Source organism: Phoenix dactylifera, chromosome 18 (genome assembly GCF_051530095.1).
Source record: "Phoenix dactylifera cultivar Ajwa chromosome 18, Ajwa_hap1_PhDact_Kaust_v1.1, whole genome shotgun sequence".
NCBI classification, from domain to species: domain Eukaryota; kingdom Viridiplantae; phylum Streptophyta; class Magnoliopsida; order Arecales; family Arecaceae; genus Phoenix; species Phoenix dactylifera.
In genome coordinates, this window is record NC_143207.1 from 12,404,359 (window position 1) to 12,427,850 (window position 23,492).

The 23,492-nt window shown below is 39.0% G+C and overlaps 1 protein-coding gene across 12 annotated transcripts in view; it reads right to left on the reverse strand.

The window, feature by feature from the left end:
• Positions 1-4,612: 4,612 nt before the first annotated feature.
• Positions 4,613-23,492, reverse strand: part of LOC120112442 (putative ubiquitin-like-specific protease 2B) — a 35,563-nt gene continuing 16,683 nt past the window's right edge. For 2 of the 12 annotated variants that reach the window (XM_039131889.3, XM_088714142.2), the window contains exons 8-16: positions 21,996-22,064; positions 17,125-17,256; positions 15,423-15,623; positions 15,280-15,335; positions 15,106-15,199; positions 11,180-11,270; positions 10,071-10,190; positions 5,762-6,292; positions 4,613-5,635 (exon numbers count right to left, since the gene is read on the reverse strand). In XM_039131889.3, coding sequence (XP_038987817.3) covers positions 4,820-5,635; positions 5,762-6,292; positions 10,071-10,190; positions 11,180-11,270; positions 15,106-15,199; positions 15,280-15,335; positions 15,423-15,623; positions 17,125-17,256; positions 21,996-22,064 — 2,110 coding nt within the window. In that variant the 3' untranslated portion in view covers positions 4,613-4,819. Of the gene's footprint in view, positions 5,636-5,745; positions 6,293-10,070; positions 10,191-11,179; positions 11,271-15,105; positions 15,200-15,279; positions 15,336-15,422; positions 15,624-17,124; positions 17,257-21,995; positions 22,065-23,492 lie in introns of all 12 variants that reach the window. The other 10 variants (XM_088714144.2, XM_088714145.2, XM_088714151.2 and 7 more) reach the window with 6 other exon arrangements.

The window sequence follows — 23,492 nt, forward strand, 5'->3', positions numbered from 1 at the left end:
CAGGATCAACAACATCTAGTTGAACTAATTCTCCTATGATATATAATATGTAGTGTCTATGCATCCCCTAAATCGTGAATATTTCCTTTCGTTATTTCTATATTGATGAAATGCAATAAAAAAAAATCAAAGACCAAAACTCATAAAACCAAGACTCACCTAAGATACAAACTCCTCCACAGGAGACCTGCTCAATTGCTCCCTTTCTTGTTATTACAGAACCTTTTGGTGCTTTTGCCAGTTATATGATACAACAGTCTGGAGATCGGTGAGTCAGGAGAGGTTTAAATCATTTAAAACTAAAGATGGATTATGGTAAAAGTTTTGCACCTTGTAATGAATACCCCATAAAGATGGATTCATGATTACAACAATACAGGATTGTGTACAAGGGTAAATGGATATATTAAGGAGTTGAAGCGAGAATACATGGATGTTGCTTAGGTAAAACTCATAAAGGCTTACTTTGGGGGTGCAAAAAAGGCAAAAATAATCCATAAAGCTAATCTTTGAAATATTGGTTCAGGCTTGTTGACTCAAATTATATAGCTAGAATAGTTGTTAACTGCAAACTTGATTGTTATACAATGTGCTTAACATCCATCAATTAGTAAATTGTCCTAGTTCAGTCCTTAAGCTTATTTAATGCTTTAGAGGTTTCTCACATAGAACACAATTGTTCGGCCATGCAGTAAAGATACAGCAGCTGAAGCCACAGGTTAGATTCACAAAAGGCAAGGACTAGTATTGCATGTCATTGCCATGCTGCCTGGCACTTGCATGGTACGTGCCGTGTCGTGCCAAAGCTTCGTAAGCACTACTACGTAGGACACAAACAGGAACAAATGCACTGGCCAAAGGTCTCGCACTTAGCTGCGCAGCAGATTAGTAAGGAACAAGTACAGTGAATGTTGGTCGATGCAGATAGGCACTTTACTGCAAGTAGGAAAGGTTATCCTTGACATCGAACTAGGCATTCTGGTTGATCTTGGTGTCGTATATCAATGCCATAAATAAAAAACAAGTATATAACAATTGCCTTTGCTCATTGTCAAGGATTTCAAACTAATCTGCATGGATGATTGAAATGGTGAAGGATTTCAAAATTGAAATACAGAAAGGCAACATTGTCATAACCATAAATAAGAAAAGATGTAAGAAGGTTCTCTCCATGTCAACTGGCTACTTTTCTTGTATATGGTGGCCATGCTAACATTAAACATCATGATTGAGACTTAGTTATTGAAAAGCTTCAAATCAGTAAAGACTATCGGAAAATTTATTACTTTGAAAACCTCCCCAGTGGCACTCCGGAATTTAATGACATGATTTATCCGCTTGGGATACCTATCTCTGAAAATAATTATGACTATGGAACTTCTGAAACACAAATTCATATGATACCATGAAATGGTTGTTTGTCTACATAAACAATCTCAAGGTCAAGTACTTGGATTTAACTGTGGTTAATCCTGCTTCCCCATGTATCATGTATGCCCTCGTTGAGAATTACTTATATCATTAGCATAACCTATCCTGTGAAGTGGAGGTCGGCTGGTTCAAGCACTTGGTATATTGGGAAGAGGCTATACCTTAACAACAATATTCAATGAAATGAGTAAAGGTGGCTTCTATGTTCTTTAAACATACATGCCTATTAATCTCATGGTTACTGCAAACATGAAGCCCTATAGAGATGTGTGTCTAGAAAGCTTTTTACATAGGAACCATCAAAGTGCCTGTGTGCATATGTGAGTGTATATTATACTCCTAGCATCAGAAAAATCAAAGACATCCAAATAACATGGATCAAATTGACAAGGCAATGAATAACTACTCATGCTTCAATTGCAGAATCAAGAATATGTATCTATTATTCACCATATTAATAACATTCTGCATCATAAATACATTGTCTTCTCCTGGATACATTGAACAAATCCTAATAAAAGAATCTGAGATTTAAACATATATATGTTCCCACTCTTTTACATACAAACCACACGTTTCCTCTTGAAAGAAAAAAAATCAAGAATAAGAATTATAATGACAGGCCAACCGTTGGTTGGAAAGAATCAAGAATCCCTCTGCAGCTCTGCTCCCCTGAGATCAAACCCAAACTCCTCCACCCTGAATTCACTCGGTTAATCCCTCCGTAATCCTGTGGAGAACGAAGCACGGCCTCCCCATCTCTCCTTCCCGAAAACCCCACAACTCCACCTTGTCGCCCACCTTGACGCCGCTCCACCTAGCCAGATGCGTCGAGTACTCGGCGCCCTTGAGGACGGTGCCGTTGGTGGAGTCCCAACGGGTCATGATCACGTACGCCTTCCACTTGTTGGCTCCCACGCACACCGGCACATGCAGCCCGCCGTGCTTCCTCCCTGCCTCCTTCTTCTTCTTCTTCTTGCTCGTCTTCTCGTTCTTCTTGTCCTCGGAGGCCTCTCCTTCGCCTGGTTCTTGAAGAACGCCCCCGCCGGACTCGGCCAGCTTCATCTTCTTGGTCTTGCGTCCTTCGAGGTCTCCGTCTTCGGTGCTCGGCCTCTTGCGCTTCCGCTCGCGATCGAGAAGGTTGGCGGCGGCCCTCTCCTCGTCGGAGAGGAAAGGGATGAGGTGGGCTTTCACGGAGGCGGCGGGGATGAGGAGGCGGTTCTGCCCGGCGCGGAGGTCGGTCTTGGCCAGGGTCTTGGCCATGATGAAGCATGGCTCCGTGCCCTTTCCCTTCTGCGCCAACTCCAGCACCCATGCAGGAGTCATGCGTGGGAGATGGGTTTCATCGGCCTTCTTCCCCTTGGATTTCATCATCTTTGGACGCTTTCTTGCTTCTTGCATGGTGGAAGAACGAACGGAACAACGAAAGGGAGGCAGAACTGAGATGAAGGAAATCAAGAGAGATTGATGGGGAGAAAGGCCTCGAGGCCGGTCTGATATGTATGTAGAGGGTGAGAAGAGAGATTAGTCCTAGTTCTGTTCGGAAAGAGAACTAGTAATTAACGTTAGAAACCTTTCCTAATCATGACAAGAAAAATAGCTGCGCATTTAATTTAAATTTTACGAGAATCTTGGCCACGCCATTAAGGCCTAGGAAAGCCCAACTCTCGTCTTTTCTTTTTCCGGGAAGTCCAATATTTCCTTGATCATCGTAACATGCTGGGCCTGTTGGATCATTAGTCAATGGGCCGCTGTGGGCCGTCCGTGAAGCCCAACTTGTTAACTTGCAGTCGAATTTGATTTGTGGGTTTAGTTAATTTGGCCCAATTTGTGCATAAATTCTGGAACCATAAGCTTGATCCCTAATTTGTGCATTAAGACTCGCATGAGCGTAGCTGACCCTAAGTTTCAATGATGCTGGGGGGAAAACATTAAAAAACCACCATATGACATGTTATAATGGATGTTATCTGACCCAATTAGCGCCCACTAAACTCTTTGGAAAATAGATGTCGTAAGGACCATTATTAGCCATTAATTGAAACAGTTAATTTTCAAAAAATAAAATAATAAATTTAAATTTACATAGATAATTAAATATGTTCAATGATGAATATTTAAAATTATATCGACTACAATCATTATTTCTATAATAAAAAAATGAGCAAATAAAGTAATCCTTTAGACACCCATTATTAAGTTACAAATATCATGCAAGTCCTTCATAACTATAATAATATCTTATCAAAAAAACAAAATTATTAAAAAAATCACTGCAAGAAAGCCAAAATTTTCAATGTGCTATGTTTGACAAAAATATTCTACCATATAATACTAATTCTCTTAAATATGCGCCTCTCCTTATCCAATGAATCTTCCATTCTCCAAATGGCTATTAACCGAAAGATCAAAATTTTGAATCCTTCTAATATTTATTATCTATTTACATAAATTTTATCAAAAATGAGATACGACCACCCCAAGCAGAGAGAAGATAGCATAGCCATAGGTGTCAATCGGAGAAAATCAACAGGTAAAACTCTGATTCCGTGCCACAAGTGTTTTCCTTTTTTTTTTGTAAACAATGTCTTGAATTTCAATTTACCAACCATACAATAGTACATAATTTCCAATACTAGACTTAACTAGATCATAACAACATGATTTTTTAAATATCCCATCAGTTTGGAAACAACATCAATAATTCCCAATCACATGAGCAACACTCAAGAAATTGAACAATTAGGTGCACAGTTTATCAGAGCTTCATTTGGCCTCGCGGAAACGAGTCTAATAATGTAGTGTACCCATGCGAGCTCATGGAAGCTGCGACAAGCCAAAAATACACAACCATCTTGCTCTTTTGTGAGAGGATGCATCTTTTTTAACAGATTCACCGATCAGACCATGAATCAAATAAAAAGAGCTCAATTGAAAGTTCCACACTTCCACGGTTAGAAAGGAAGACTTTGAAGCCAGAATTGCTATTTTCTCAAAAGGCCTTAAGGAGGGGCTCAGTTTCAAGTATCGACCAAATGCATGAGGCTGCAGCCTAGATGCTATCAACTCAACCCATAATATGCTTGAATTAATAGCTGCTCTGTATGTTCCCCTACTCTTGACACAATGTCTCGTGAAGAGCACAAGAATTGCTAAACAGTGACTATAGGAGAATAATTCATTGTGAAAGGCAAGGACACCTCAATTGGTTATTTAATGATGCAGCTAGCTAACAAAATCACCAATGCAGGTAAAGAGGGGAGATACCGAAAGACACCCCTATAAACACCCCATATCCTATCTGACCGTATACAGACAGCTAGTATGTCACAGAAAAATTTACAAGGTGCATTAATCAAGCAAAAATGACCAATTATCGGAGAGCCATTCAAGGGCAGTCTCTTGTGAAGCTTCGGGTGCGCCTTCTGCCTTCAGGGAGCATAACCTTCTGACGTTTGCAAGGTTGCTGTTCTAATCTCTTTGCAGTTAGCCTCTCATCATCGTCGTCATCTAATGAACTCTCATCATCAGCTATTACGATATCTTGACAGTACATGGGAGGAAGATTCTCTTCGCAAGGACCACCGCATAACCCACTCTCTGCTTCAGTGGTAACAACATTCTCGCAATCACCATCCATGCCATCTGCTTCAGTAACAGCATTGTTTTGGCCCTCTTCCCCATCTGCCCTTGTAGCATCCTGTTTCTGGCAATTATCACAATCTCCATCCTCTGCTTCAGTTATACTATCCCCAACCCTGGCCTCAGATTTTTTAACTTCCTTACAATCTCCACCATCCCCACCATCCTCCATGGAATCAATTACCTGGGAATTTTGATGATCCTCATTCTTCACATTAACAGTATCTGTTTTCTGAGAATCCTCGACAAAACCATCCAGTTGCTTCTCAGAAGAAAGAGAAGGGCTATCTGGAACATATCCTTTGTTCTTGGGCGAGACAGACTCTGGTTCTCCTGCTTCATGGTTCCAATCAGAAACTGTTTGGTCCATGTTAAAAGACTCAAGTGATGTAACATTTGCTTCCTTTTCTTGCATAGAGCTCTGTAATGTATCATGCACTCCCACAACCTCAGGGGAATACGAAGTCGAACAAATCTGGGAATTGGAGATTCCACCTGGTGGTTGGCAAGCATCGTTGTCTAGGCTTGAGGAAACAAAATGCAGACTCTTATCCACATGTTCCTAATCCACAAAGATACCATGTTACTCCACTGATAATGAGTAATGGATGTAATGAAAGAAATCATGCATCAAACGGGTATATAAATATTGCTGTAAGTGAAACTAGTCACCATGGAGGAAGAATACCACTACCCGACATGCTGTAGATGCAAGTTTCTCAAACGGTTCATCCTGTTGACAAGCATTTTCTGGGACCTCAGGATAAAACCCTGCAGTTGCCCCTGGTCCAAGAAGTTCTCGCACAACCAGTCCCACATTTTTATCACATTGAGTGACATCAGAAGATGTATTTGACAGTTCAATTTGAATTACTCTGTCAGAAGCAGGTCCGCATGAATAAGAAAGTACTGGCTTAGCCGGACTGCACGGCTGGGGAAGAAATTCTACTGCTCGTACTTGCTCAACATCATTTTCATTTCCTCTGTCAGTAGCAGGAGTTATTGAATCACCAACTGCTGGCTTGGCTGGATGGCATTGCACAGGAAGAAATTCTATGACGGGATCAGCCTCAATTTCAGGAAACCCAGAGAAATGTCCATTGGTACATGTTGTTGGCATAACTTTTTGAGAGGGGACCTTGAGAAGATCATATATCAGCTTCCAAATGATAAAACGCTTAAGATAAGCCTCAACGGGCGAAAACCAATCAGCACCAAGCTGAAAAAAAAAACCCAACATCATGTTAAGAGAAACATAGAGAGGCACAATAAAATAATTTCAGAATGATCTAGAGCTATTTGGAACTTCGGGTGAAAATGGAAGACTTTTCCAATGGGGAGGTTGGTTCTTAGTGGCACAGGAACAATGTAATAAGCATCCACATATGCCAAAGAAGGGATAGCTACACATACAAAGGATACATACATACATGTATGTATGTATATCTGTAGATATATACGTATGTAGGTATGTATGTATGTGTTGTGTGTGTCTATGTATTTATGTGTATATATGCAAGAGTATGTGCCATGCATGAATTCTGTACTTGTACTCTTTCACCCCCTGCAGAAACTGTGCGCGCGCACAACTGGTGTTTGCTAACTGGAACATGCAAAAACACTTTTCTTATTTCCCAAAAAAAAGGGATACATGCTATGCTTTTTCTATAAGCGAGAAATATGACAAACAGAACTACGAAGAAATTTGAAGGCTTTCTACGCAAGTACTGATGCCTTCAGCTATTCTGAGTGTAACAATCTTCCACCATTAGCCCAATAGGATGTGCTGTGCGCCACATGCATAGTTATGAAGAGCTGTTCCATGAATATTGGGTCCACTTCTAATAAAGATCTATCGGGACAGAATAAAAACTAAATAACCCCTTGTATCATTGAAGTTCTAGCTCAAATCAGAATCCAATAATATTTGCTATCCAATGTGACAATCTGATCCAATCTGGTAAAAATGCAAGTAGGTAGGTAAGGATTCTTTTCTTCTAAACTGAGCTTTGGCTGATACATTAGCACCGCAGCAACAACATCAGGAAGGAACCCGGGGCCAGTGATTAGCCAAATTTCAGCAAACAAGGTGGTTGATATACACACACACACACCCACACAGAGAGAGAGAAAGATAAGAACATAAATGCATACAGATATATATATATAAGATCGGATCATCAACAGATTGGATCACACTGTTTAAATTATGTTTGTAAGTGGACTGATAAATTGAATTCGACATTACAAATTATTGCATCAGAAACTCCTTATGGGATACAGACTATTGGATCAGGTTCGAGGCAATTAAGGTAGATCTGATCCAACGACAGGCCTATTAACACCGTTCATGCTGCACTATCAGCTTTCTAGACAGCTCAAACATGTTTATTCAAATTACCTACTTATGATTAGACTGCAGATTTTTAGTTAAATCCTTAAAAATTGCTTTTAGACTGCACAAGGGCGGCTCAATACATTCTGAGGCCTAAGGCGAAACCAATGAACGAGGCTTCTTTTTTTAAAAATAATAATTTTAATAATAATTTTTTTAATAAATATAAAATACTTAAAAAAATAAATAAAAATAGATAGCTATCAAGTACACTATTTCAACAAAGATACATGAATCCAACAAAGATAGACAAGAAGCTTTTTCAATTTAATATAATTCTTGAATGGAAGCACATAAAAGTAATTACTCTAAATGAAGGGCCATGAAACTGATTAAATAACTGAGATAATGCTTGGCAATACTGTTTACCATGAAAAGGTCATCCCATGGCAGTTCATGGTCAAGGTAGAGAAAAGAATTTGTCCATAAAGGAACCTCTCTATAAGAGAAAGTAGGGTCACTATGGGAAATTCACTCCATCTAATTAATAAAAGTCCCATCCCACCATCTCCCCTTCAAGTGAGTACCCAAGCAGCAACTGCAACATCACAGCACAGCAGCCATTCAACCCTCTCCCTCCTTTTCTCTCTCTACCACCCAAGAGGGGAGAGAAACCGAGAGGAGAAAGCTAAAAGAATCTCCACCCTCCAAGAAGTCCATCTCCAATCCCCCTATCTTTCTTCCGGATGGCCCAGCTGGATCAGGAGTAATGTGAGGGAAGGAAAACCAAGACCAAAACCAAAAAAGAGAAGGGATGAAAGATAAGAGTGGCTTCAGGCGTCTATCAAGCCAACCAAATCCCTCCTCTCTCTCCCCACCCAAAACAAAACTACTGTCCCCAACTTCCCAAATTGCCCCTCTGCAGGCCAGGAAACTCTCCACCTCCCTTCCATCAAGGGGGAAGACTCGTAGCCAGCTCCAGATCCCGTTTTATATGGGGCCTTTCCTTCCTTTTGGTCAGCCTCCTGGGGGCCTTCCATTGGCCCGGGGCCTTAGGCGACCGCCTCGGTCGCCTAGGGCCCGGGCCGGCCCTGAGACTGCAGCTCAAACAACTTGCTTTTTCGTGAGACTTTTGCATTTGGTTAGAACTAGAGCTAAAGAAAAAACTCCTGCATAAACTGCCCCAGATCCCCCTTATCCATCGGAAGATCATTTTTATAAAATGGGTGGAGAAAAATGAGCAACTACCATTTGCATAGACCAATCCTTGACCTCGATCGAATCCCCCAAGCTCACTCGAAAGCCCTTTTTCGCTCTATTCTATAAATGCTTTCGTCTTGGACTCTTTGTCTTCTTTTACCCCTGTGCCAACTCGACCGACCTTGAGGGAGGGAGTAAACAAGGCCTCGCCGTTTGAGAGGACCCCACGCCCTAAGGCTTCGCCGTTTGAGAACCCCGGCTTCAGCCGGCTTCCTCGGTTACTGGGTTACAGGTATTGAATGCCATCTCCGGGGGCGGGGACGATATTCGATACCGGTTTGGTTGTAGTCCCGAGCGAGGTTAGAGGAGTAGTTTTTTCTTTAATTTGAGTGGGTTCTCTGCCTGCATCTCTATATACTTCAATTTACCAGCCTTTTGGGGAAATGGATCAATAAATCATTTTCTTCATGCTTAAATTATCTTCCTGTATAGTTGGAAAGCCATGAATCAAGCATGCATGCTGGACTCTGTGGCCTTTCCATTTAGAGTCACCAAGAATGTTGGACTCTGACAATCTACCAGAAAAGTGGAAAATAAGGCAATAATAAGCACGGCTTCCCTTACATGCAGAAGACAGGTGAGACATCCAGAATTATTCTTTCAAGCAAAAGCACATGCAGGGCAAGTGACAGATCCTAGTTCTTACAATACTAGAAAAGCCAAAAGGACCACCCTCGCCATCAAAGGAAGAATGAATGTTAGTTTCCACGTCGTGGTTAAGAAAGAAATGTTGATTTTAGCTGCCGGAGAGCTTCCATTTCTTATAACAAAAAATCCATTGACAGAATTAGGCAAGTAGGAATACATAAGAAAATGGGATATATGAAATAGTTTTAAAATGATATTTCAATTGAATGAAAATTAAACATGTATTCTCGGCACCACTTGCAAAGAAGACCAGACAATACTAAGGATGATAAATTTAGTATTCCATGGGACTTGAACAAATCCATTAAAATCTGAATTTTTTTAAAAAGACTCTTCAAACAATTTGTTTAGCAGTGGGCAGTAACAGAGTCAGAAGTATCCACATGATCGATCAATCCATCATTTACAAGATTCTGGTTATGTTGAATGGCATAGAATATTTATAATTTCTTATGAAGTTCAATTTCTTTAGAACTCTTCTGCTGATTTTACATCATACTCGTGCAACTACCATGTGATAAGTTTAAGAAAAGCATGACATTTTCAAATGATCATGAACCGCGTGGACACTAATATATGAAGTATGGCAGGCCAAGTAAATTTAGTAAGAATGTGATAAATAAGTATAGATATTAAGAAAGTGCAAAGGGATAATTTCATAACTCACTAGTGAAACAATACAGGTCTTTCTTGTAGTTCCTTCCAATTTTTAGGCAAATAATTGTGAAAGATTACATAGAGAAAAAAGACTCACAAAACTGGAAAACTTTGTGATTTTGAAAGGGCTGAAATTTGCTGGAGCTTCTTCCAGAAACAATTCCACAAAATGAAGTAAGAAAAGGCCGCAATCAAATGAATTCTCCTGTTGTGGCAACTGAAACAAAAAGTAACAAGTGAGAAATAAGCGACTATTAAAACACAAAACAGGACATAATGGTTAAAGTTCTCCCAACATAGTGACTCAACCAAGAATTGCATGAGCCATAAAGCTAAGAGGGACATATAGAAGAAGATCAATGCCTTGGAAATATAAGATTCATAAGCAAGGATAACAAAAACATAAGTTTTGATCAAATATGGTGGAAGTAGGTTAGCATTATCGGCATAAATTCCATTAAAATAAGGAAAAAAGACAATATTGAACAATATTGACTTTGAGAATCTGTCAGGCAGAGGAGTGACCTAGTTGTCAAATGTCATGGTGAAATATAATTTTATAACCACAAAAAAAATACCTTAACCTAAAAAAGCTTATCGCATTTCAGACCTAAATTCACCAAAATGAAATCTGAAACTGAAATTATTGAACCATGCCAGTACACAGCAGAGCCTTAACCTAAACAAGCTTACCATATTTACATCCCGACTGGCTTAGTGGACCCATGCATCATCCAAAAGAATTGAGTAGATCCAACCAAAATATAATGCTCCTTCAAATATAAAATGTCTATCAAAGGATAGCCATGGAGAGATTTTCCTCTTTAAATTATCTAACATGCTGATATATTTAAATAAACATAGAACCCCCTTCCCCCCTCTTATCCTCTTCAGACTAACAAATGCCTAACAATTCTGACACTAAAATATTTTAAACAAGATAAACATTATCACAAGTTAAATATGCCATGGATGATGAACCTCCAAGAAGTATGCTCGCTAACACCTATAGGCTACACACTTCATAAATATGCCAACAAACAAGTAAAGCATTCATTCATACCCAAGGGCACACACAAGTTTCTAATTTCAATAATCAGTAACTTGACATTGGTAGCAAAAAGTGGATTGCGCATAATCTGGTACAATTAATAATAAAAGTTTTTTCAAGTTCAACTAAGCTGTCATTGAACCAGGGAAACGAACCTCAAGTGAGACATATCTTAAATTTGAGAACTTTGATGAATTATCTTCAGATGCTTCTGGATGTCTTTCCTTCCATTCCTCCCATAGGTAACTGCCAATCTCCGAAAAAGACAAGTAACTAAGAAATCACACTCATTAAAGCAAAATTTTTAATAATATTGCTGGATATCAAGTCCAGGGTGAAAGAAAATAAAGACTTTCATACCAGGGTCAAATACAAAGAAAATATGTCCTCCAAACAACAGTTCTACCAAGGCAAAGAACATTCCAAGTCCTTCAAAGCCTTTCAGAAAGTTTAGTGTAAGCAACTCTACATAATGCATCAAAGGTCAAAATGACCTTCAAAAAGTTTAAATATTTCAGTTATATATGTGTCAGTGCTGGAACTCTTTAATAGATGGATATTTCATTCAAATGACTATTGTGGTTAAGTTCCACAAGTTTTTGAGGACTGACATTTGTCATGTGCATTGCATCATGTAATTTGACCAAAAACTAAAATTAATGACATCCACCACCAGACGTGAGATGGGAAATTACTTTCTATTGTATGTATAATGTTAAATACATCTGTAGATTAAACAGTTTTTGAGCCATGATAAGGCCTCCTATGGCCAAGTCATTTAGGGACCCCTCTTTGATTTACCTAAAACTAATTAGAAACCATTCTAGCACCATTTGACCTTACCCAAGCCTGAATAGCTTGTGCTCAATTGATTGCTGAAACTATAACATTCCCCAATGAGTAAATCCCACAAGCATCCCATTCAATTAATAATTGTCCAAAAACCAATACTACCCTCTTTACTCAAAACCTAATTTACCCTTTAACAATATAACCTCACCTATCTGTACACAATCATATTCTTCAAAAGCCTAAAAACCCATGCTTGCGAATCCAACACCTCAAACCAAAAAACCAATACACACAAACCTCAGACATCCCGATCAATCATTACTATAACCCATGACGCCCAACCAACCAGCAGGGCCCACCAAGGTTGGCAGAACTGGTACAGGGCCCCGTACCGGTTTTTCGGCGGCTCGAGTCAATACGGGCCTGCATCGTGCTGTTCCGAGCTTGTACCAATAGAGGAGAGGGCACATAGATTATGAGAGAGAGAAAAAGAGAGAGAGAAGGGGGAGAGAGGGAGGAGAGAGGAGACCGGTGGACGGTGGACGATGGCGGAGGCCGGTGGAGGGCGCTCCGCCACCTTCTGTCAGCCTCTCTCCCTCTCCCTCCCCCTCTCTCCCCCACTCGCTCTCTTTTCTTCTCCTCCAGCTCCGGCAATGGTTTTTCTTTCCGTTGCCGAAACTGTACTAGTGAGCCGCCGGTACAGCTCGGAACGACCGGAATCCTCTGGTTCAGGACGGTTCCGCTGACCCTAGGATCCACCAAACCCATCCCAACCATTCGAGTCCATAAGGTCAAACCTCATAGACACCATATAAACATCATACGAGCAACTTTAAAGGTCAAATCTATACTCGTTTATTTCATATCACATTCAACGATTCTAGCATGACAACTTCCAACAAAATAGGCACATTAAAGATTATGGCACAGCAGCTTCCAACAAAATAGACACATTCACAGATCCTAGCAATATCCAAGTAGGCACAGATACTAAAATATGTTGACGCATATCTTCTTTATTATACCTATGTTCCTCTTGCAGCTATAGAAGTACCTATCCTTAAAGGTTTTAAAACTCAATTGCAGTTTTGGTTTTAATACCTTGGGTAGAGTTTTGGCTTAAATAATTTCAAAAGTTCTAGTCCATGTTTCAAGATTTTGATCTTTCCAAAAAAAAAAAAGAATAAAAATAATAAGATCAACAAAAGAGCATTAGAAAGTTATTATACAATATTTGAAGCCAGGGGTAGGTGTTGGCATAATGGTAAGGTTGATTCATTATGACCTACATGTCACGGGTTCCAAATACAGAAACAGTCTGTCTGCACATGGGGGTAAAGCAGAGTATGCTTGACCCTTCCACACCTTGCAATGGCGAGAGCCTCATGCATTTGAACATCCTTTTTTCTACAATATTTTAAAGTGCTTCATTATACAGGTTATAGTTTATGTAATTTAAGACTGAAGTTAAATTACATGCGAGTGAAATTAAGCATGCTAATATTTGTTATGCTGAATATACATATGTATGTGGTATATATGCACGCAAGATTTTAGATCTCGTGGGACAGGGGTGTCCCAGTTTCTCCATGGAACAGGACACCCCATTGTCTCGCCTCATACCGGCAGCAGCCCCGATCGAGAGTCCCATAGATATTATCCATCTCTCTCCCCTTCTTCTTTCCTTGTCTTTTCTTTCTTTTCTTTCTTTTTCTACTTTCCTTTCTTCCTTCTCTCCCCCCTTTTTCCCCTCCTTTTCTTTCCTTTTTCTTCTTTTTCTTTCCTTTCTTCCTTCTTTCTTTCCTTTCATTCCTTTTCTCCTCCCTGCCTTTCTTTCCTTTTTTTTTCCTTCTTTCCTTTCACTTTTCATTTCCTCATCTTTCCTTCCTTTTCTCTTCTTCCTCCTCAACATAGATGGGTTTCAAAGTCCCAACACTGTCCCGGTCCTATTTTCTCATAGGAACGGAAGAGCCCCCCTCCCGCTGGGACTTAAAACCTTGCATGCAAGCATGCATACATTAATTTCTTGAGCATCAGTTGTTTAAAAATTCATTATGTTTCATATTTAGTAGAACTGAAGATATATTGAATTTTCTTCATTATTTCTCGTATTTTTGAGGTTAAGACTCTATCTAGTCAAATGCATGCATTCGTTGAATCTTACATCTATTTCACATAAGTAGTTATTTTCTGAACTGTGTTGTATCGATTTGTTCGCATTAATCTTTACTATCTACAGAGCATCATAATGAGGGTTCTTTTGGACGACCAAACCCACCGAAACCAGGGAGTTTCAGCAGAACTGGCTGAAACTGCCCAGTTTTGGCAGAAATTAACCAACCAAAACCACCAAAACTAATCAAAACATGGAAGCGAGAATCAATTTCAGTTCAGGTTAAGCTGAAACGAATTGATTTTGGCCGAAATTTAAAACCTTGCTATCTTTTGGCCCATACATAAAATGCAAAAAAAAATTCAATGTCCATAATTCAGACAAATTCTGATGAAATTTAGCATGCATGAAGGCACGAGTAAGATAAGTAATTCATATAGGAAGCTTACTTACACATATAACATACTATGAACTACTTGTTTTCACTGGTTATCAACATAAAGTCAACACTCCACCTTTTCCACCCCAGCATCAGTCGTGCATCTATATGGACAGACCCACTTACCACATGAACTAGAGCAGGCACAAATATATGAATCTCAATACGGTTTGAGGGACTCCAGCAAATTTGTAGCTTATATAAGGGCCAAACTGTATTACTGCCTCATAAAGCTATAACAATACAATAATGCAAAATCAATATATTTGGGGCAAATATTCCAAGCTATCATTCAGAAGAGGGAATGCCAAATAGAACAATAAAAACTTCATTAAATAAACTATCACAGATGAACAACAAAAATCAAGATGAAAAAGCAATCAGTGACTACATAAGACTGCAATTGCATGAAACATGCAGAAGATTCATTATAGGCTCTCGACAATCATGGATGTTGTGTACTTAAATTATTTTTTAAAGGTAAAAGAGCACATTTATTTCATGGATAGTATACATTGAATTCTGTTGGAATACCAAATAGTGCTTGACCCTGGCCTTTCTCGCTCCATACAATATGATAGAATATGTACAGTAACATGTCTATCCTTGGCTGGAACAGGAACGACATAATACCTTAAAAACTATGACGCAAGGAAGGATTTTCACACATGTAAGCGGACATATTAGAAGAGGTCAATAAGGTGAATTATATTCAGGTTTAAAATAGATAAACAAACCTTTGAATAATATTCTTGAGACCACTATGACTGCCCTTAATGGAATCCATATGCAATATACAGGGCACTTTAGAAGACTCCTTTATGTCATCATCTGGAAGAAAACAATAAATCATGAGTGCAAAATAAAACTTGTGGAATAAAGTGTAAGAGTTTCACACAGAAAAATCTTACCTTTTAAAGTTGCTGCTTCTCCAGGATGACAAATAACAAGCAAACTCCAGTGCAAACTGTAGTTTGAGGTCATAAATTCAATTTAGCTTTTGAAGGTTAATTTCTTCAAAATTATCCAAAATATTTGAGAATAGTATTCTTACTTGAAGTTAACTGGTATGAAAATGTAATCCTTCTCAAATATATTTACTTTCCGTGTCCATTTACGAACACGAAGGAAAGCTGCTCTGCCTTCCGAAGCACTGCCTGGATCCTTGTCCATGTCCGCTAGTTTACGGAAGAAAAAACTGTTGAAGAAATGGAACCTATGCTTCTCATTAGGTTCAATCTTGTTCTTCAAATATCTACAATCAAGTACCACCACAAAAAAATCTCGATTTCAATATGAAGTTCCATATATACAGAGGTAATAAAAGAATATCCATATTAATCAGAAAGGATGCAGTTTAGTCCAAATATGAAAGAAGGCTGATATAAAAAAGGTAATAATAATGATGATAGCAATAACAACAACAACAACCATACTAGTTACTTCACATCCTTCTAGCTTCCTTTTTTTCGACCTTTTGGTAATGGAAGAAGATGTTTGCAGATGAGTGTCACGCCCCAGATCCAGGCTAGAGCTTCGTAAGCACTACTACGTAGGACACAAACAGGAACAGATGCACTAGCCAAAGGTCTCGTGCTTAGCTGTGCTGCATACAGGTAAGGAACAAGCACAGTGTATGCTGGTCCATGCAGATAGGCACTTTACTTCAAGTAGGAAAGATTATCCTTGACATCGAACTAGGCATTCTGGTTGATCTTGGTGTCATATATCAATGTCATAAATAAAAAACAAGTATACAGCAATTACATTAAACTAATCTGAATGGATGATTGAAATGGTAAAGGATTTCAAAAGTGAAATACACAAAGGCAACATTGTCATAACCATATATAGGAAAAGATGTAAGAAGGTTTTCTCCATGTCAACTGGCTACTTTTCTTGTATATGGTGGCCATGCTAACATTAAACATCATGATTGAGACTTAGTTATTGAAAAGCTTCAAATTAGTAAAGACTACCGGAAAATTTATTACTTTGAAAACCTCCCCAATGGCACTCCAGATTTTAATGACATGATTTATCCCCTTGGGATACCTATCTCCAAAAATAATTATGACTATGGAACTTCCGAAACGCAAATTCATATGATACCATGAAATGATTGTTTGTCTACATAAACAATCTCAATGTCAAGTACATCAATTTAACTGTGGTTAATCCTGCTTCCCCTTGTATGTCCTTGTTGAGAATTACTTATATCATTAGCATAACCTATCCTATGAAGTGGAGGTCAGCTGGTTCAAGCATTTGGTAGAGGCTATAACTTAACAACAATATTCAATTAAATGAGTAAAGGTGGCTTCTATGTTCTTTAACCATACATGCCTATTAATCTCATAGTTACATCAATGTAGAACGCTGAAAGAAAACTTCCAGATGAAGAGTTCCCATCTGTTTGTGCATGGCCTCACAGCCACGATTCAAGCATTGGTGGACTTCACGTTTCTGAGGAGCAAACATGATGCAAACGTGGAGCTCTATAGAGATGTGTGTCTAGAAAGCTTTCTGCATACCAACCATCAAAGTGCCTGTGTGCATGTGTGAGTGTATATTATACGCCAAGCATCAGAAAAATCAAAGACATCCAAACAAAATAGATCAAATTGACAAGGCAATGAATAACTACTCATGCTTCAATTGCATGTTATACAATGAAGACCATTCCTTGGTACAGAAACATATAAAACTTGAATTTGCAACTCAAAAATCAAGCAGAAGCATTTAACTTCTCTTACTTGATATAAAAGTCAATAATTGTGTCATTGACAAAAGTTTCTGGTTGTAACAGCTCAATGTCTCTTTTACTTATAGAGACAGCATCAGGATCTCCTTTAGGGTAGATAACATCTTCAAAGGGCTCCACAATTCTGAGAAGTCCATAATTCTTTTTGTGAGCAAAAAAACCATAATTTCTAGTAGTATTACAGGAAAAAAATAAATGCATTAAAAAAAGATAAACAAGTAGTTGAAGTGTCAAGGCAAACTAAAATTGAAAAAGTAAGTATAAAAAGTTAGCAAATTTCTATGCTCCAGATAACATTATTTTGCAACTAAACAGATGGTTATGTAAACCCAGTTCCCACATTCAGTTAATAAATCAAAATCAATCCACAATCATGAAGTAGAATTTACTTTAGCAAAAGAAGTTCAATGCCACAAACTCAAAATCAAGCATATCTAGAACTACCTAGCGTATCCAACAAGTCAAAAGTGGACTTGAAGACCCATCCAAGGTTGAATGCAATCTTCACAACCTCAATAGCAAACCCCATACTGGTATCATCCTGCTATAATGTCAGTATACCGAGTACAAGGGTTAGTTCAGCATATATATACTCGGTATTCTTGTATCATGTATTGGTTCGGTTTCGGCACAGTACGGTATGCTCGGTACACACTGGTAAGGCTTACCATATTTGAATGTGCTAGGGATCCATCTAATGCAAAATCCTAGCATGGGATTGCCCTAGCAGAGGGATTTCTGATTTCGAGTAGGTTTTACTCAAATTAATTTTTTTATGGTCTTACTACTTTAAGGAAGATTTTGAAGGCAAATATGAGTCTACTTAAAATGGTCCTTGAAAACTACAAATGCAATCGTTGCTCAAGTTTTGACAACCGATAAGATTAGCTTCTTTCTCTCAAGTGCATGCAAGGTTCGCCGTATCACCTCGAACCGCCCGGTTCAAGGCATATTGTGTCGTACCAAGGGCAGGCAAACCGGCACGGTTCTACCTCTCCGTTCGAGAAACCGGCAAGGGCGGGAGAGAGGGAGAATGGCAGAGAGGAAAAGAGTAAGAGAAGGGGAGGGAGGGCATGGGAGAGGGAGGAGGGAGGGAGAGGGCCCCTCCCTGGCCCTTCGTCGGCCTCCTCTGGCCAACCTCGTCCCTCTCCCTCCCTCCCCCCCTCTCTCTCATTTCCTCTTTCCCGTTCTCCCTCTCCCCCGCCCTCCTCCAGTGCTACTATATCAGTGCAGGCTCGGCATAGAATGGCACAGTATCGTACCGAACCGTGCCACCGAGCAATCAGTACGGGTCCCAGTACTGGCACAACAATCCTTGCATGTTAGTGTCTATTCTTCATAAGGCGGATTCCTTTCAACCCTTGGTGGATTACAAGGGCACTAATGGTTGTGGAATAAAGCAAGCCATAATTTCACCGACAATTTTGGTATCCAATACAAGCTAACAAGTGTTTTGGTAGCACAAGTTCGTTAATTTATTACTAAAACCCTAAAACTTATCATCTTCCCTTAGTCACTAGCTTGCAATTCAAATTCACATATTAGAACCCTATCACTTGTTCCGCACCAACGAGGTGTTATTTGGTCTAATTCAAGATTGGTTTGTTGCTTTAATATTGTGTTACAACAATCATGGTTCACAATGCTACAACATAGCACTTACTGTGCTGGGCCATCACGAGCATGCACCAACATGCCTATAAGGTACTCGCTTTATCAGCCATATTGAACAATACCAATTCAATATACAACCAGCGCAAACCAAAAGTGAACAGATCCTTCTTTTGTTTCCTTGCATTATCCATTGTTTTCTTCATTTAGGATGCGGGGAGCTTGTTTTCTAGCATGGATAGAAGCCAACTATGCCAAATTGACAAAATCTTTGTGCAATTGATGAAAGATCACTAATAATTTCTGATAAAGTGTTGTCATATGATATAGTGTTTTCATTGACTCACTAAAGTATGTGTTTTAGCAAATGATTGCCATGTATCCATCATCTAGGGGCTATTTGGTTGCTTGCAAATAGGTCAACACAAATTCTATTCCAGAAGTTGCATGTAAAGTTCTGCAATTGTTTGGTCACCTACAATTTATTTGTAAGGCTGCAACTTGGTTAGAAAAAAGGCCCCATAAGTCACAGCATTTTTTGAATTCAAAATTGCCTTCAAAAGATTTTATAACTTGGAGTTGCAGGTTGGGTGGGAGACATTTTAAACCCATTCTAATATAGACAGCAACATCATCACCCCTTCCACTGGGTTGGAACTAGGATTTAACCTCTGGAGGTCCCATATACACACAATATAATTAACAATATATTATATAATAATTTACTGTAGTTATACATACTCCCCCCTTATGACACCATTGGCAAATCCATGGTCCAAGAGCCATCTCCCTCCCTCACCAGTTGCAACCAGTCCTCTTCCATTTCTCTCTCCTCACAACTTGCATCACCTTCCACCATCATCCTCTTCCCACTCCAATGTCTACCACCTCCTCTCTCCTCTTCCACCTCTCCAAGGTCGGCAGAACCGTCCCAAACCAGACAGTTCCGGCCGATCCGAGCCGTACCGGTGGCTCACCGATACAGTTCCGGCAACGACGGAGCATATCATGTCCTCCAAAACCCTCAATCAATAGGAGTTTTTTTCCCTCCCTCCTACTATGTATACTATACAACACTTTTTTCTATTTTTAGGATATGAGGAGGAAACGAGACTCATTGCTGAAGCCGGAGAAGGAAAGAGAGAGCGAGCGAGAGAGGGAGGGAGAGGGAGAGGTCGGGAGGGCCGGTGGGGACTGGCGGAGGCCGGCGAGGGCCATGGGGGGCAAGGCCGCAACCGGTTCCCCTGTTTCGAATGAAACAAAGGTCCGACCGCGGCCTCCACCGGCGTCCGCCACCCTCCCTCTCTCTCTCTTTTCCTCTCCACCGGTGTCCGGTTCGTCAGTACAAGCCCGGCACAACCCGTACCAACTCGTGCTGCCGGAAAACCGGAATAGTGCCCGGTACCGGTTTCTCCGACCTTGCACCTCTCTCGTCCCTCTCCTTTTCCACTGCCCCACCACTCTCTCCGGTGACTTGTCTCAACCATGACACATGAAACTTTACCTTAATTAATTAGTTCATTGTGATCATTTACAGGTTACTACACCTCTTTCAACACTGTACAACCAAACACAACAAATGGATTTGCAGATATCAGCATTATTGTTAGCAGTGAGACTAAGGTGCAAGGCACACCACAAAAAAGCAGCCTTTGTGACTTTGTATGTGATCATGGGTGGCTAAGACTGTTGTGGCGTGTGCATATGGATTTTTGACTGCTTGTGGGTGTAGCTGAAATTGTTGAGGTGCCTATGTCCATCTCTTTTTGTTGTGCATGGTTCTGCTACATACATATACATACATAAACATGTACAGATATACATAGATACATGAATCAATGCATATATATGCATATACATACATACATATGTATAGCACTTTTTCCTTGCTGACGCACACATCTCACTTTGCCTTGCGCTTGGGCTCAAAGATACTTTAGTGCCTCAGCATGCCTTGAGCCTTTGATAACTCAGGTTATCAGTTACATGCAACCAAATAGAAAACAGTTTTTGCAACTACAAATAGAATTACACCATTTCTATTGGCAATTGCAAATCCTTTCGTATGAAAATGGATTCACAAGTAACCAAAGAGCATGCTAATATCTTGTTTTTGGTGCTAATACGGTAAGGTGTAACACTATACCATATTACGTTGTAGAATGTATTGCATAGTAATAAGCAAGCATGCATGCCCTAACTTTTGATTCTAGTGTACTATTTTCTCAAGTTTAATACAAGTTTTCTTGCATATAAAAATACCTAAGATCCTTAGAAAAAAGTCAGAATATTTAGAAATGAAAAGGAGGCACCAAATATGTGCTTCTGTCTAAGCCCTTGCATGCCATGAAAACTAGCTGGATGCTCACTGTGTGCCAAACATGGGCATGGTAAGTCATCCAGCATGTACTAAGCTAGTGCCTAATCGGCATGGCACCAGCACAAAACACTTGAATCCATGAAAGAATTTAAGTGAAGAAAGAGAAGAGTATACCACAAATCTATTTGATACGTGTGCTTACCTGCTTTGTGTCAGAGAGAATGACCTTCAATTCCCAAGGGACAGCAAGTCCCAAGTTTATGCGAAATTTTCACACTTAGACCTCAAGAAAACAAAAAACAAGCATAGTAAAATGAAGGAGAGCTAGTGGGTACACCAACTAGTAAACAAAGAGAAACAGAACTGAAATAAAAAATAGATGCACGATGAGTACCAGTCAACACCACCGATTCAGTTTTCAACACACTACAAAATTATGCTCATTATAGCCTCTCACATTTGCTGGGTGTTGCTTCCCCTGATTTTTGGTATTACCTTGTTATAAAAGCTTTTGCTGCTTATTTTCACCTACCATTCAACATTTTTTTTCGCTTTCAGTGCTCACTTGATACATTTTGCAAGAGTAATGATATCCATGTACATCATCATGTACCAAGCCCCCCCCCCCCCCCCCAACCTCCTCTTCCCTCTCCTCCAACACTGCATTATGAAAATGATACAAAACTAGGAATGCACGTTACAAACAGATCTCAAATATGCACAAACGAGTGTGTGAATGCATGTCGGCACACATAGAAACCTATCTATAAATACAAGCTTATACACGTTGTTGTGAAAGTGGTTATTTGTTTACATAGATATGTGTCTGTGCATGTATTCAAATAAAATTAATAGTTGAGCAGTGAATATCAAAAATTACTAACCAAATAGCACCAAAAAGAAATAGGCATGCTAAGGCTAGTCATACTCACTCAGTAAAGCATTGCCTTGAAAACAACATATCAGGGACCAAGGTGTCGTCTCCCCCCACCAGATCATCACTGCAAACACAGATCATGTGTTGCAAAACAGCCATTAGACGAACACAAGCTCAGTCTGATAATCTTTATAGCTGAAAAGATGGTTAAACATGCAATAGCTAATAGTCTTCATCTGCAGGAGAGATACAAGAGCACTAACTAAAATACACATAACATAAAGCTTTCAATAGTTGCAGTAAAAATATTAGTGATGTTACACAGCAAAGTCAAGAATGCATCAAAATATATGAGGCCACCAAGGAACATTTTTTAATTAAAAAAATGCAGGAAAAATATGCCGAAAGAATTTAAGCAGATGAATACAGTTGCCTTAAAAAATGTTATATAAACTGTAAGTGCAAGATTGCATTATATTATATTTATAGTTGAATGTGTCGCACAGATACTAACAATATTCGCCACAAGTACACAACAGTTGATTATTTCATCTTTCAGTGCCCATTTTCCAAGCATTTCTTCATTTATTTCAATGTATATGGCTAACTACTAACTACCATCAATTTTAGGTCATTTTCTATAATTTCAAGTTAAAAGAAGGGATTCTGACTCACATAGCTGCAGATATAATAAAACCAAATTACTCATTCTAGTAAATTTTCAGATAGACAAAGACTTGTCAAATGAATTTTCAGTATTCTGACTAAGACAAAAACCTGCAGTACCCCCATTGAAACATGAGTGATAAATTGACAAAAACTATATAAAATTAAAGATAGACTTGTAAATTTTGACATCATTAGAAGTAATTGTAGTTAAGTTCCATGAACTTCAGAGAAATTTAATTTTATTTCAGATGTAAGAGATATTTTTGAATTTCGAGAAATTTTATAAGGAGAAGAAAGAGAAAAGAGTCCATAGACTCCAGATAGCAGATTGAGTCCCCTTGATTGACACAACATTCACGAGATTTTAACTGAAATTGATGAGATCTTTGCTCAAATCTTATTAAAAAATGATGATCCACACATGATTGTAGTTAAGTTTCTCCTCAAACTTTATAATTAAAATCTAGATGTTTGCATTTGGTTATTACTTGATGCTAACCCAGATATTGAGTAATTATTTGCATGCAGTTTTGTACTTGTACACGTTAATTTTTTACATATTAAAATAGTTATGCATTGGCTAATCTAATTTTCAAGAGAACTGAACAGTGTATCATGCATCAAGTTGATTTGTCCCATGAATTTTTGAAAATTTCATTGTTTTTGATCTATTTTAAGCTTATATATTTTCAGGCTTCCCTTTCTGCTCAATTTAGAGACTTTCTGTCTGAATACCAAAACCATATATCTAATTATCCAAACAAAACCAGATATTCTAAATTCTGTAACATAAGCTTTCTTGTATTGTTCTTCAATTATTTTCCTAATTTTTTGTTATATTTAATGATATTCTGACCAAAACTTTAAACACAGATTGAAATTG